General features: G+C 46.6%; 1 protein-coding gene across 12 annotated transcripts in view; it reads right to left on the reverse strand.

The window, feature by feature from the left end:
- COL6A3 (collagen type VI alpha 3 chain) overlaps positions 1-12,142 on the reverse strand; it is a 63,272-nt gene that overhangs the window by 7,872 nt on the left and 43,258 nt on the right. For 11 of the 12 annotated variants that reach the window (XM_055811821.1, XM_055811820.1, XM_055811819.1 and 8 more), the window contains 15 exons: positions 11,564-11,626; positions 10,819-10,881; positions 10,062-10,112; positions 9,488-9,523; positions 9,321-9,383; positions 9,102-9,164; positions 8,419-8,451; positions 8,286-8,322; positions 8,167-8,178; positions 7,510-8,003; positions 6,788-6,887; positions 5,625-6,323; positions 4,269-4,377; positions 3,232-3,509; positions 1,681-1,941 (listed from right to left, as the gene is read on the reverse strand). In XM_055811821.1, coding sequence (XP_055667796.1) covers positions 1,681-1,941; positions 3,232-3,509; positions 4,269-4,377; positions 5,625-6,323; positions 6,788-6,887; positions 7,510-8,003; positions 8,167-8,178; positions 8,286-8,322; positions 8,419-8,451; positions 9,102-9,164; positions 9,321-9,383; positions 9,488-9,523; positions 10,062-10,112; positions 10,819-10,881; positions 11,564-11,626 — 2,362 coding nt within the window. Of the gene's footprint in view, positions 1-1,680; positions 1,942-3,231; positions 3,510-4,268; positions 4,378-5,624; positions 6,324-6,787; positions 6,888-7,509; positions 8,004-8,166; positions 8,179-8,273; positions 8,323-8,418; positions 8,452-9,101; positions 9,165-9,320; positions 9,384-9,487; positions 9,524-10,061; positions 10,113-10,818; positions 10,882-11,563; positions 11,627-12,142 lie in introns of all 12 variants that reach the window. The other variant, XM_055811818.1, reaches the window with a different exon arrangement.

The raw sequence follows: 12,142 nt of genomic DNA on the forward strand, positions 1-12,142 counted from the left end.
GAAGAAAGAGGGGGTCAGCCAAGGGGAAGGGGATCTGCGGCAGCAGTTATAAACAAACTCACTGGCCCCATCACCAGCATGAGGGAGACACACAAGTTGCAGGAGTCAGGTCTGGGTCTGTTTACCCTAGCACATACATTTCAGAAATGTTTATTGAAGGCAGCTGACAGGATGAGTAATCCACAACCGCCCAGCTGTGCCGGGATGGGTTTGCCTGGCTCTCCCCAGCCGGCAGCTCTGCTGCGCAGTCAGGCTCATCCTTGGGGGTGACTGCAAAGGAGCATCCTCAGGGCCCCATGTGACTGCTTTGGGTGGCCCCCACTCACCCCACAGCATGCGACTGGGCAGGGATGGATCATCCTTTGTTCCCCTGCAGCCTTTAAGGCCTGTCTGTGCATCGCATGCCTCTCTTCGACCGCACTCCTCCCATCTCAGCCTCACATCACTCTAGGAACTGTGTTGTTGAGGACTGTCACTGGGGGAGGCAATCCCTTGTGATGGAGAGGAGAACATGGCGCATACTGCATCACGCTCTGCATGACTGCACCCTATTGTCAAGCCCCTTCTCAGGGCAACCCATGGCTCATTTTCCATGGGGCTGGAGGGGGCTGCAGCCACAGGAAGGGTTGGATTTGCTTTTCTCTGGTGGAGGATATGGGTGTGGGTAAGGGAGACAGGGAGCAGTCCTACACAGTGTCCAGGTCACAGCTTGTGGATAAACATGGTGTCACCAGTGCCTACCCGGTTTGTTCCCATTCAGGATTTACTCTATGGGAAATGCAGCTTCCGTGGGCATCGAGAGCTCCAACTCGGCGCATGCAAATATTACTTCTACACATTGATGTCTTTTCTCAACATTTTTGTGGGCATGTTTATTGCTTCTAAAGGTACGAGACTTCAGACCTGATCCAAACCCGCTGAAGCCAATGGGAAGGCTCTCCATGGGCACTGAAATTGGCTCCAAAGTGCCAGAAGCAGCCAAATGCAGCACTGGCAGGACCAGCACAAACTTCTTCTACACACTGCCAAGCCAAGTCACCTCTACGCCAAACTATATTTAAAAAATTGGCTCTCTTACACAGCAACTCTTGGCTATGCCAAAGGGTTTGGTGAGGTTTACATGTGATCTGTACACATGGAGCTTGGATCCCCAAAGGACTAAACCCTTTGTTTAATCTCTTATTTGTGGGTTTTTTTGGATAATATAATATGCAAACCAGATAGGTGCTATGGAAATGGCCATCGGAGAAGCTTGTCTTACTTATTTTGCCACCAGGCTGGACTCAATTTACTCTGTTAATCCAGTTTGACTCTTACCATTAATTACAGCAATGCTGGCCGGACCCCACCACGATCCATTGTGCAAAGGCTCCTGCATGCACAATAAAGTAACCCCCCCTCTGGGACTGCTCTAATTCTCCCACAATCTGTGTCAATTTAACACCACTGAGGTGTCAACTTGCTTTTTTCAAAGAAACACATTTCAGTGTTTCATAACCGGGTCCTGCTGCTGGTCTGGAGGATGCCAGACATGCAGTGACACAGCTGAGCATTGCCAAGGCTGGTACTGTTGACACCAACTGATGATCTGTCCCTTACACGTGTTTTTTTTTCCCCAGTTCTTTGTGTCTGCTTTATGAAGAAATAAATGTTTATGTATTTTCATCAAGAGGTACTTACTTGTGGTGAATGTCCCTGTGTAGGTTACTTTGGGTTGGGATTTCTGGTAGCCGGTAATGACGACAACGTATTTCTGCCCACTTCTGAGTCCTCGGATGGTGTGCTCAGTGCCAGTCATGTTCTGCTTCTGCACGAGAGACTGGTCATGCGCTAAGGTGACGGTGATATCAAAAGTGTAGGCGTTGTGTGGCTCGGGGCTGGCCCAGCGCAGCCTGGCACTGTTCTCAGTGACATCTGTGATCTGGATGTCGTGGGTCTTTGCTGCAACACAAAATTGGAAGAAACATTAAGCAAGGACTGGAAGAGGAAAGGTCTCAAGGAAAAAATGTCTCAGTGCTGCAGGATCTCCCTCACAGTCCACAGCAAATAAATTTGCCTCCAGCCAGCTGTGGCATGTACAAACCAGGTTATGACTTTGCTGTTTTAGACACCCAACCCAGCACATTGCAGGGAGGCTTTTTTTTTTTTCCAGAGTCTAGATGATTTACCAAGTGGTTTATTTATTTTTAATAATCTGCTGCAATTTAGCAAAGCAAAGCAATTTTTTTAATGAGGTTTACTCAGCCTGAAATGTGATTCCCAACACAACCTTCCCAACTACTGCAAACATCTCCGGTCAGATCCTTCTCTAGGGTGCAATGGATTCATTGAACTGCTGAAGATCTTCAAGCAAAACCTGCTTAATATCGAACATAATCTTAGAAAGGTCAAAGAAGCTATTAGGGAAAGGTTTTCTGGCTATGGCAGAGTATTGGATGAGACCTTTATAAATGCTGCTTGGAAGAAACAGTGGAGCAAGAAACACCAAGAAATGTTTGTTCCCACAAGCTGATTAAAGCATTAACCTTGCAAAAGCTGACTGCTTCTATTTATCGCTTTTTATTTATTATTTACATAGGGTCATGCATTCGTTCACTGGTTAAGCGTCCCTGTGCTTTGACACATGTTCTTTATTACTTGTTCACCTTCTGCCTGCACCCCCTTGCAAGAACATGTGGGAAAACTCCTTTACATGAACTGTGCTCACATGAAAGAGCTTTAGCATTCCCAGATAGGTCTCCACACTGATTCAGTGATGAACTATTTATATTAGTTGATGGAGAATTCAGACAATGCCATTGTATGAATCACCATAAGTAGCAAAACTTAGCCAAGGGGTAACCATGCTACAAGGAAAACATAGAAAGCAAATGGGCCACGCTAGAAAGAGAAGTGCTCTGTCACTGTGCTACTGGCAGTAGATGATGAATTGTCCCATGTTACATCCTGCTTGTATTTGTGTATTTTATATACAGGTGTCCCCCACCCGGTTTTACACATCGTTGTCCACACAAGTCAACAAAGCTTTAAACCCTCAGTGCAGACTTCCAGTTTTGCACCTAAAAACTTGTTTTGTGCAAGCAGGAAATTTGGCCTCTTAGTGACATTTCCCATAGGAATAGTCCTCTCAGGGAGGAAGAAAAGCCACAACCCACTGTGGTACAGACAAGCATGGGGAAAGCGTGTCAAACATGGCACTGCTCACATGGGGGAAAGCCTTTCACGTACTACCTTGTCTTCTCCTGCCGCCTGCCCCGCTAGCCGTGGTGTTCGCGGTGGTGCGGCTGGTGGCTTTGGCATGGGCAGTGATGCTTGCTGTGCTCTGCGTGGTGGTGTTCAGCTGGACCACGGTGCTGGATGTGGTCTGGTTGGTGGCTCTGGTCTGGGCTGTGGTGCTGGCAGTGGTGGTCCTGGCTTGGGCACTAGTGCTTGCAACAGGCTTGGTGCTCGCAGTGACTGTGGTGCTGGCACTGAGGGTCTGGCTTATGGTCACATTGGGTGCCACATACCTGTCAAAGGAAAAGCAGCTGTTATGGCTTTTTTCCCCCTATATAAGCAGAATTTTGGAAGTGGAGGGGAGTTGATGTAGAAGCCATGGGCAAGAACACCCCAGAGGTCAATGTTCTTTGTCAGCTTTAGATATGCCCACAGCCAAGCAGTGAGAAGTGCTGCAGAGCATTGCCTGTCCCTTGGGGCACAAATCTGTCTATACATCAGCTTTACACACTTAAAGAGTGAATTCAGCAGACAGGTTTGTAGCATGCCTGATTTCATGGGGCTCAATCTTCTAAAGCTAGGACAGCTCCATGCCAGCAACGCATGAGTCCTGGTGACACAACTTTACCTTCTGTTCAGAAAATATTAGGTTATATTCTATGATGGGATTCTGAATATCAGATAGTCCAGGGCAGCCCAGCCTCTGAAAAGTCTGTTGAGTGGAAAACCCCAAATTAACAGTAATTTCTGGATTTTCTGACCTGCATGATGACAGTAGCATGTATCTCCTTCATATTCTTTATACACATATACATATGAAATTGAACCCAAATTTAAAATTACATGTGAACTTTTCTGCCCCTCTCTAGCAGATATATCCGTTGCTCTTTTGACACAGCACTAAAGGAGCTAGTGAAATACTGATAACCCTGGTTGTTAGCATCAAAGTTGCTTTTTCTTTCTCTTTCCAAAAAGGGACTGGGAAGTGAAGGCTTCTTTCCTAGACAGGCTGTTAGCAAAGCTCATTCTGTTGCAGACAAACTGCTACTTACACTGCTTTGTGTCCGGTGTGCCCGGGGCTCTGATTCTTGGCTTGCTGGTTGCTCTGGAACCACTCGCACTGTTTCTTTATCTCTGGAGACAGGTGGAAAGCAAAGTCGCCTAGAGAGAGACAGACCCTGGCATTAAACACGTGCTGAGGATGGTGATTACCTACCAACAGTACATTACATATATTTCTTTTTGATTAAAAAAAAAACCACCACCACCTCTCATCTTCTTGTTTGCTCTAAAAAAAGCTACAGAATATCTCTTGACGTTTGCTGTGGTTACTGCAGCATCCCGGGCTGGGAGACTTCTTATTCCAATTTACAAACATGAGAGCAGTAACTACAAGATACCAGAGGGCTGTATGTCTTACTCTGTCACATGTAAACAGCTTGCTTATAACAAGGCACTTCCAAACACATGGTTAATATCTTTTCAAGAGTTAGAAGTTTCCAGGACCCCTGTAAGTGGTAAATGGAAAAAGCAAACTGAGAAAACCTAAACATTTATTTCCAGGGAAAGATGTACTCATGTTAGCTTCCTACTTAGCGCAAGACATTCCTGAATCAGTGGTTTATTAGCCTAGTAGACTGATTTTCAACACTTTTTTTATAAAGCAAGCTTTCCTAGAAAAAGCCCGTTTCTTGTCCTTGCTGGCCAGGTCCGTTTAGGATCTCTGGCAGCTGGCTCTAGCTAGATGGAGATCCAGCCTGAGGTCTTGCTAAACTGAGATGCAAATTTTCTAGGCACAACCTGCACATCCCAAATGCAACAGTATTATTTATCCCTGAGCAAAGAATCCTCTTCATCTGGTCCTTAAATCTGCATACAGCAACTCCAGAGCTCAGCCTGAGCCATCCAAATGCCTGCTAGATGCTGAAACTGGGAAGAAAGGTTGCTGGGTGTTAAGAGAGCTCACGGGGGTGCTAGCAGGCTGTTGGGCTACAGAGGACCAAGAGTCCCAGCAAGAGCCCTTATGGGAGACGTTGCTGATGTGACCAGTAAGCCAGGCAGGATTAAGTCAGATCCCACAGGTGAATCCATGGAGACCAAGTCAAACCAGACAGAAGTGAAAACTCTACTTGGCAGATCAGCAGACTGCATGGGATGGGATGGAGAGACTGAAGTGAACATAGCACAGATATATTCAACTAGGTGGACCTACAAGCAGCAACAAACAGACCAAAATGTACAGAATGTATAAAAAGAGCCTGACTTCAGGGTGCCCCACTACCCAAAGAGGTGGTCAAGTTACAGCCCACCCAGCCAACAGGCAGGTAGACCAAACCTGGCAGATTAACCCCTCTGAGGTCAAATGTTGTCCCTTCCATAACGCTTTGGCTGCAGGATGTTATACTTACTTCTGATAAAGGATGGCAGCAGTCTCCCAAAGCGTAGCAAGGGCTCTTCATGAAGCTCTCCTGGTTTATCAACCAATTTGAAGAACACATCATTTGGCTCACTAGCTAAGCTATAGATATTCTTGGCATTCACCTTCCTACCAATGCCCAAAACAACAAAGAAGTACCCTTTGCATTTTGCATTGGTAACAACCTTCTGCAAGTTCTCAAGTTCTTGTTTATTCACTTTTCCAGTTATCATCAAAACTATGACTTTTAGATCCCGAGGGTTTGGTGCACTTTCAAAAATATGAGCTATTGTGTGTTCAATGGCACTTCCCGTAGCCCTTGTGCCGTGGAGCTGGGTCATTTGGTTGTGAAGGTAATTAATGATCTTCTGTTTGGATCCATAATCAGTTAGTGAAAACTCAGTTTTTACTGGTGGGAAGCTTGAGTTGGTTTCGTATTCATAAGGAGCTTGCTGGAGAACTGCCACTCTCGCGTGGTGCTGAGATACTTTTGGCTCAGAGCTGATTTCCAGGTTACTGACGAGGTAGGAAATGTACTTCTTCATCTCACTGAACTGCAGAGGGGTGGTGGACTCTGAGCTGTCCATGATGAAGGCTATGTCAGTGTCTACATCTGTTGGGGCTGCCCTTCTGTCTCTGAATACAGGTCTCTGACTACCAAGGCCACAGGTGAGATCAGGGTCACACACATCTAGGGAAGAAATACATTAGGTTTCACCTAATCTTGTGTCATATGAAATAGTATCACGCCATGGACGTTCACTGCTCCATTACATGATACCAAATTCATTTCATCCCACAACACATTTAGTTATGCATTTAGTATTTTTACACACTCCTTTGTTGAAAGGGATCCCTGAAGCGTTCTGTCATAAATGGCAGAAGGCCATATTTCAGAGTGTTTAGTTACCGGTATTTGGGCTGTAAAAGTGGGAACCAGCCAAGAAAGCAGCTTCTCTTTACGAAGAGGAGAACGCCCAGCAAGCCTCATTCACAATGTCAGTGTTTTCTGCTCAACCTAAGAACATGAATCCCTTGTCTTTAGCAGCAAAAGGGCTGACTCCCAACTGGCCTCCCCTTCTGCACCACTGACAACTGACTGCTGCGTGACCAGAAGGATTTGGCACTGTTTAGAGTAGAAATTGGATGCTTTACCCAGACAAATGTGACAAGTCAAGAGCCTCCGGATAGTTTCGTTCAGCTGACTGCCGCTGGTTGGAAGAACAATTGCGTGTCCAACCGCTGTGTTGTTGATCTGGTTAGAGGCAAACAGAAAAATATGGTGTTAGTAATGCTGTTATTTTCAGCTCAGAGTAGGGGGGGGGGGCAATCCACAACTCTAAGAGAGTCTCTACTCAGCACGCTGCTTTTGGTGGATCCTATTTGGAGGAGCCTAATGCCCCCAACATTAGTTAGTGGGACTAGTTTAGAGACATAAACTCCAAGAAAAGGGTCAAGAGCTTGAACCAGTGCTCAGCATACGCGTCAGGGGCTTTTTTTATTGCTATGAATCTTTGTACATCCACTCTCCCTCTGCCAACAAAGCTAATGCACTTCCACCTTCCCACCCTTAACCTTTCTGTCAGACCTTTCTCACGGTGGGACCTGTCTTGTCTTCTGTTTCGTACCACACCTGGCACCCTGAAGCCATTGTCTGGGAAACAAACGACTTGTCATAACCTCACTAGCATTTCACAGCATCCACTTCTTTCCTAATGGATATGCTGGATGAGTTTGGCCAGCAACGTCTTCTCAGTGTTAAGCATTTGAAAGGCATGTGGAAGCCAACTGCTGCCTGTGGGAGCAGCTGCCATCCATCTCCCCAGCAAACCAGGCTGAGGCCACAAGCAGAAAATGAAAGGGTGAATGACCCCAACCTCCAGAGCTCTGGTGAGAACCGGGTCTGGCCTGCTGGTGAGGAACACGGGCATGACCCCAGCATCGTAGAGTTTCAGCACAGCGTCGTTGAGCTGCGAGGAGGCTCTCGTGTCCCCGTTGCTGAAAAAGACAGCCACCTTCCTCATAAGGAAACCGCTTCGGGCACGCTTGAAGGTATTCCTGGCCACGAAGGACATGGCAGTCTCCAGGCTGCGTGGCTTCGTGGTCAGGGTTGCCTGGAAGTTTTGGATCTGCTGGAGGAGGCTTGATTTCTTCCTGGCATCAGCAAAGCGGATCTCTGTGGTGACCTCGTTGTTGTAGGTGACCAGAGCCACCCGGGCACCCCGAGGACAGTTGCTCTCAGCGATGGTTAAGTTGTTGACCACTCTGAGCACAGTTTGCTTCATCCTGTTGAAAACATCCCTCACGACGCCTGAGGAGGTGTCAATAGCGAAGGCCAGCTCAGTCGGAAAGACAGGGCACTCCTTGGGACCTGCCAGAAATGTGTGTTGGGAACAAATCGTACCCCAGATAGTTGTCAGGGAGCCAGGACCATGTCCTTGGCAGGGGTAAATAGTTCCTACCCACATATGTGGGGAGAGCAACAATTCTTGCACACAGTCACACTGGGGTTTAAAGGACTGAAGGTGACTTACCGTAGCAGCAAGCTGGGGAAAAAATGGGGGAAAAAAAGGCAGTTTGGTTAGTGCCATTTGTAACATGATGGGCATATAAGGGTAGAGACAGGGAATTAGCAAAGCACTGATGTACTCACGGCATTTGTCTTTGATGTTCCGCACAAGCGCACATTGCTTTAAAAAAATAAAAGAGAAAGTGAAAAAAAGAGATATGTGACACAGCCAACAAAAGAGTATTTGAAAACAAGAGACAAATCATGCCACACTTACATCTCTGGATTCTCCTTTATCACCTTTAAGTCCCTGTTTAAAAAATAAAGACAAATTGAGTGCAGTATGTATTTTCAGGGTGCCCCATGAACCCACCTGGAATAATTATTTAACCACAGGTCATGCAGAAGCCAAGGGAAAACCTGCCTGGTTTCAGTTGTGTTTCCAACAACAGGAGGAAATTTTTTTCCATGGGAGGAGTAAACCTAGCTGAAGCCAGACCCAGAAGGGACAGTTAGGATGCTCTAGGTTCATGTGCAAAGCAAACCGAGTCTCCTTGGCCTTTCTAGGGTGTTCTGTGCCAGTCAGATTTGGTCATGGACCAAATTCTGTGTGGGATGATAAATGATAAAGAGCTGAGAACTTCCTAGAAGGAGCTTTAAGTGTCATATTGCTGTGGGGAAATTCTAGTGCCTGATAAGAGCCTGTCTCTTGATTTTTTCCTTCTGCTGTACATTGCAGTTTGATGACAGGTAAATATTTATCAGTGATAAACAGCTAGTTAGGAATTTATAGAGACACATTCAAGGCAAATAAAAAGGAATTTTCCCAACTTTAAATCAGCAGGAGATGGTGATGGGCCCATTTTTCAACCCCTGGCACTAACAGGGACCACCACATTTCTCAGAGAAGCAATCAGGAGTCTCTCAAGGCGAGAAGCCAGTAATACAATGAACACTTACAGATGGTCCGGGGTATCCAACCTCTCCTTTCTGACCAGGTGTCCCAGGACCTCCTGCATTTCCCTAGAGAGAGAGAGAGAGCGCGCACAGAGAAGTCCTCTCCATGAACATGTGTAGGAGGACTCCAAAGAGCATGGGTCAACACTTGGGGGGAAAAGATGTGTACATCTTTCAGGCCATTCATGCAGCAGGGAAAAATTGTGTCATGGTCCAACTTACTCTGCGGCCTCTGTTTCCTTTAGGGCCAGGACCTCCAGCACCACCGCGGTCACCAGGTCCACCCTGGTGGGGGAAAACATAAACATTAGCTCTATATCTGCACAGGACCATAGGCAACACCTACGCTGTTTGGAAAATGAATGCATAGCTCATGGGCTGCACCATACCTTAGGCCCGGGGTAGCCTATGAAGCCACGTTCTCCCTGAAACAATATAGAAGTTTATTTCAGTATGTTTTAGAAAGTGAACCTGATTTTGCAGGCAGATCTGTCACAACTGAAGGAATGAGACAATGGAAGGAGAAGAGAGAGAGGCTGTAAATTAATTTTGTAATTTTGTTCCTTATATGATTAATAAAAAGCAAATAGCCACTCTTTTTCAGGTCTGGTTTCTCCTTTAAGGCTAATTTCAACTGCAGAGGAGATGTCAGAGATGCTGGTGCATCCTTTTCGAAGTCCCACAGACACTGATGGGGCTCTCTGGCTAAATGGTACAAAAACGTCCTGCTTCCTCCTTGGAGCGGCTGATTTACGTAGCCAAAACCAAGACAAAGGCAGAGGGGAAAGGTCTGAAGAGTCTTGCCTGATTTTCTCACCAGAGTACACATTGGGCTGATTTTTGTCCGTGTACGTATCTGACTTCACCTAGGCTCTGCCCTTGCCATCTGCACTGGAGACCTTGGCTACTTCCTTGCCCTCGGTACCTCATGTCGGTTGATGGGCATGCTGCGCATACACCTACCTTTCTGCCTTTAGGACCTGGGCCACCAATTCCATCTCGTCCATCATCACCCTAAAATTGGAAAGCCAAAGTCATTAGTATGCGGTCATATGTGAACAACTTAAACCTCACTAGATCCGGTGGCATCCGTAGAACCCACTGATGCCACAGGCCTGTGAGAATTCCTTTCATGGATGAAATTATTGCAAGAAATTAAAGCACAAAAAAGTGGTGCCAAAACTACAAATCTGAATTAAAACCTGCTCAGTATACACATATAATGTGTAAAACCCAGGTGGGAGTTAGCAACAGGGAGCAGGTTAGGAGGTCAGTCAATGCTAGGCGTGTACTTATAGCTTTGTCTGACCCAAGCTTGTTCTCCCTTGCTTTGTGCAACCCATTTTTTCCTCACTTGGCTCCTCATTATACAGAGTAACGAGAATCAGGCCCCACAGAAGTGCTCACTTAGTCCATACATCCTTTTTATAGGTTACTTTGGACTCACACATGGGGTCAGCTGAGGGTGTCTACTCATGCCTCGTGAAATGAGTCACTTTTCAAGTGAGTATGATTCATCTTATTGAAGGAATTACCATTACCAACTATGCTCGTACCAGCTGAATACATAAAACTGATTTCCCTCTCTCATATTGTACTACGGAGGATGCAAAATCCATAGGGGAGCTAAACAGTCTGCTGCAAAGGGCTGTGGTCCGTTTGCCACAGGAGAAGGTTCAGCCCAGTGTCCTTAAAGGTGTGAGCACATGGCCACGCTTACCATCTCTCCTCGTGGGCCCTGCTGTCCATTTGGCCCTTTGGATCCGGGGTTTCCAGGCTCACCCTGCAAACAGGAGCATCTGTTAAAGCGTGTGCTGAAACCCCAGGCAACTCTGAGCCGTTCCCACCCCATCAGCACTGGTTTCTTTATATAAACCAGCCTGCAGTGGTCCTTGCAGCAGAAAGGTCTCATGACTGGACCTACACAACCAGCAATGCTACAAAATGCTTGTTCTTTAGCGGGACCTTTAGTGGTTTCAGGAAAGCTGAGCAATGGGACATGGGAAACCAGCCAGCTCCTACCACAGGATGGTGCTTGCTTTTTATAATTGCCGGAAAAATAAAAGTTCCCAAGCTGTGAGGATTTTGCCAGTGCAAACGGATGGTGGAGGAGCCATGGAAATGAACCAGCATGTGTGAATCTGGAGAGAGAAAACCATACAGAGGGCATGGAGAGATCCAGCACAACCACCTTCCCATGTGGACAGTGGCTGAGCATCTGCCCTGGAAAATCACTTGGGAATCTCGGTTACTCAATTAATTTTGCCTCTCTGTCCAATGAAATGGGAGCCTAATAAAACCACCAGAGCACAGACCTTGCTCTACTCCACACCATGCAAGCCAGTGAAAACAAGCTGACTTTGCTCCAAGAGATTCATCTCGAGTATTTTTTTAAGCTCACTCCTATCCAGAAGCTTTTCATGGCTCTTTTTGTTGCTGATGCCCAATGCTTGTTGAAGACATACCTTTCGCCCCATGGGACCAATCCTGCCCCGCTCTCCTGGGGTTCCTGGTGATCCACTACCAGCCTGGAATAGAAACAGGAGAGGCATGTTTGCAATGTGTCAAGAAAACTAGGTGCCAGAAACTAGAGGATTGGGTTGCCTAGAAATCGGGCTGGTCTTCTCGAAGCACCTTAGGAAATTCAGAAGTCTAATTCATGGTCAGGAAGAGCTGAAGGACCAGCTCAGTTCAATGCACATGTCAACAGCAACTTAAATTGTCCCTGGAGACCCCCCCAGGACAGGGGTAAGCAGGAAGGGCAAAGTCCTTCTCAGGATGGGGAAATGGAAGATGCGTCTGGCTTTATGGCCACGAATCTGGCTGGGGTGTAAAGCAGGAGGGAGAAATAACTGCACGGGGAGGGGCCCAGCAAGCATGTAACATGGTCATGCTCAGGCTTCAGAGGTTGAAACATCTTGGAGGATGCCCTGCCAGTCTCAGGGATGTTCTTTAATTAAGATTGCAAACCATGATGGGCCAAAAGCCCTTTGCGGCTGCTTTTAACTCTTTCTTTTCTGTAACTCTTGATCAAGAAATCTTTA

Source organism: Falco peregrinus, chromosome 8 (genome assembly GCF_023634155.1).
Source record: "Falco peregrinus isolate bFalPer1 chromosome 8, bFalPer1.pri, whole genome shotgun sequence".
Lineage (NCBI taxonomy): Eukaryota > Metazoa > Chordata > Aves > Falconiformes > Falconidae > Falco > Falco peregrinus.